Source organism: Lacerta agilis, chromosome 17 (genome assembly GCF_009819535.1).
Source record: "Lacerta agilis isolate rLacAgi1 chromosome 17, rLacAgi1.pri, whole genome shotgun sequence".
Lineage (NCBI taxonomy): Eukaryota > Metazoa > Chordata > Lepidosauria > Squamata > Lacertidae > Lacerta > Lacerta agilis.
The window spans coordinates 33,984,602-33,986,346 of record NC_046328.1 but is presented as its reverse complement, the minus strand read 5'-3'; the positions used below and the strand labels follow the sequence as shown (position 1 = coordinate 33,986,346).

Here is a 1,745-nt window from a genome sequence, read left to right as displayed (position 1 = left end):
CCAAAATGGCATTTCTTCATCTCATCTCTGCACATGATTGAAAGGACCCAGGAGAAGGCAGGAATCTCATGTGATGAAAAGCTTTATTGGAAACAAGGATGTGGAATGTAGCTGCTTGTAACATTACTGACAGGGTGTGAATAAAAAGAATGCAGATGTGGAATGCAGGAAAACGACATACAGGTAACAAAGGAGGTCTGATTTGCAAAGCAATTTGTAAAGTTTATGTGATCGAGAACTTTGAGACACAACAAAAAACTTAATTCCCAAAGGTTCCAAACATCAAAACTTTGGTGTTCACTCCAACTGGAATTGTAGGTGTGTGTGTGTGTGTGTGTTTCAGAGGGGGATGAGCATTTCTCAGAAGAAACGATATGTACTATGCTCAACAATGCTTTCAAATATCTTGAGTCTTCTTGGTCTTCCTGGAGATTTTCTTCTTCTTCTGGGTTTAGCATGGCCCACAACCACTAGAGATGCCGCTGTCATGCCTCCAGTGACTGGATGGGTACGATGATCCTGAGCCGTAGTAACACGGGTCAGTGGAAGCGGGTTGGCAGCTGTAACGGCGCCGGTAGGCATAGCGTGGCTGCTGGCAGCTGGGAGCATAGCACGGGTCGCAGGAACTGTCGCCGTAACCGCAGCGGTACCCATAACCACGTGGTTCGTAGCAGCTTCCGCCATAACCGCAGACACTGCTATATCTACGTGGCTTGTAGCAGCTGCTGCTGCCTTGGCCGGAGAAGTAACCATAACCTTGCGGCTTGTAGCAGCTTCCGTCATAACTGGAGACTGGACTATAGCCACATGGGTCGTAGCAGCTTCCGCCGTAGCCAGAGGTGTAACCGTAGCCATGTGACCTAGAGCAGCTTTTGCTGTAACTGTAGAGGGGACTATGGACACATGGTTCATAGCAGCTTCCGCTATAACCAGAGAAGGATTTATAGCCACGTGGTCCATAGCAGGATTTTCCAGAGATGTAACCATAACCTTGTGGTCTGTAACAGCTTCCTCCATAACTGGATTGGCCGCTGTAGCCACAAGGATCATAGCAGCTCCTGCCAGAAGCAGAGATGGTACCATAACCTTGTGGTCTGTAGCAGCTTCCCCCGTAACTGGATTGGCTGCTGTAGCCACAAGGGTTATAGCAGCTTCCGCCATAGCCAGACACATAACCATAACCTTGTGGTCTGTAGCAGCTTCCTCGATAACTGGATTGGCCGCTGTAGCCACAAGGGTTATAGCAGCTTCCGCCATAGCCAGACACATAACCATAACCTTGTGGTCTGTAACAGCTTCCTCCATAACTGGATTGGCCGCTGTAGCCACAAGGGTTAAAGCAGCTTCCGCCATAGCCGGACACATAACCATAACCTTGTGGTCTGTAGCAGCTGCTGCCACAGTGATAGGGTCTGTAGCAGCTCGTTTGAGAGATGCTATGGCCTGAACTACTGGTGCTTTGTGGTGGATGGATCACTTGAAGGCCACCTGGTGGATAGTGGCTTAGAAGACTGATGCCGATCATCTTTCTTGGAAAGAGGCACACCTGAAACAAAAAAAAAGGAGAAAAATTCATTGGTGGGAATGATCTAGTTCAGGGAAGGACCTGCAACAAGTCGTTGTGCTCCTCTTTGCCCCCTGATCAATTTCCTTTTTTTTTCACTTCTAACTCTCTCCACCACCTTCTCCTAAAGAGCTTCCTACTTTTCAAAGCTGGCAGCAACTATTGGCACAGCCAAACAGCG

At 48.4% G+C, this 1,745-nt stretch overlaps 1 protein-coding gene across 1 annotated transcript; it reads right to left on the bottom strand.

Moving 5' to 3' along the window:
- Positions 1-451: 451 nt before the first annotated feature.
- LOC117039171 (RNA-binding protein FUS-like) lies at positions 452-1,525 on the bottom strand. The gene has a single exon (XM_033136239.1). It carries the CDS (start codon positions 1,523-1,525, stop codon positions 452-454), a length of 1,074 nt encoding a protein of 357 aa, XP_032992130.1.
- Positions 1,526-1,745: the final 220 nt, after the last annotated feature.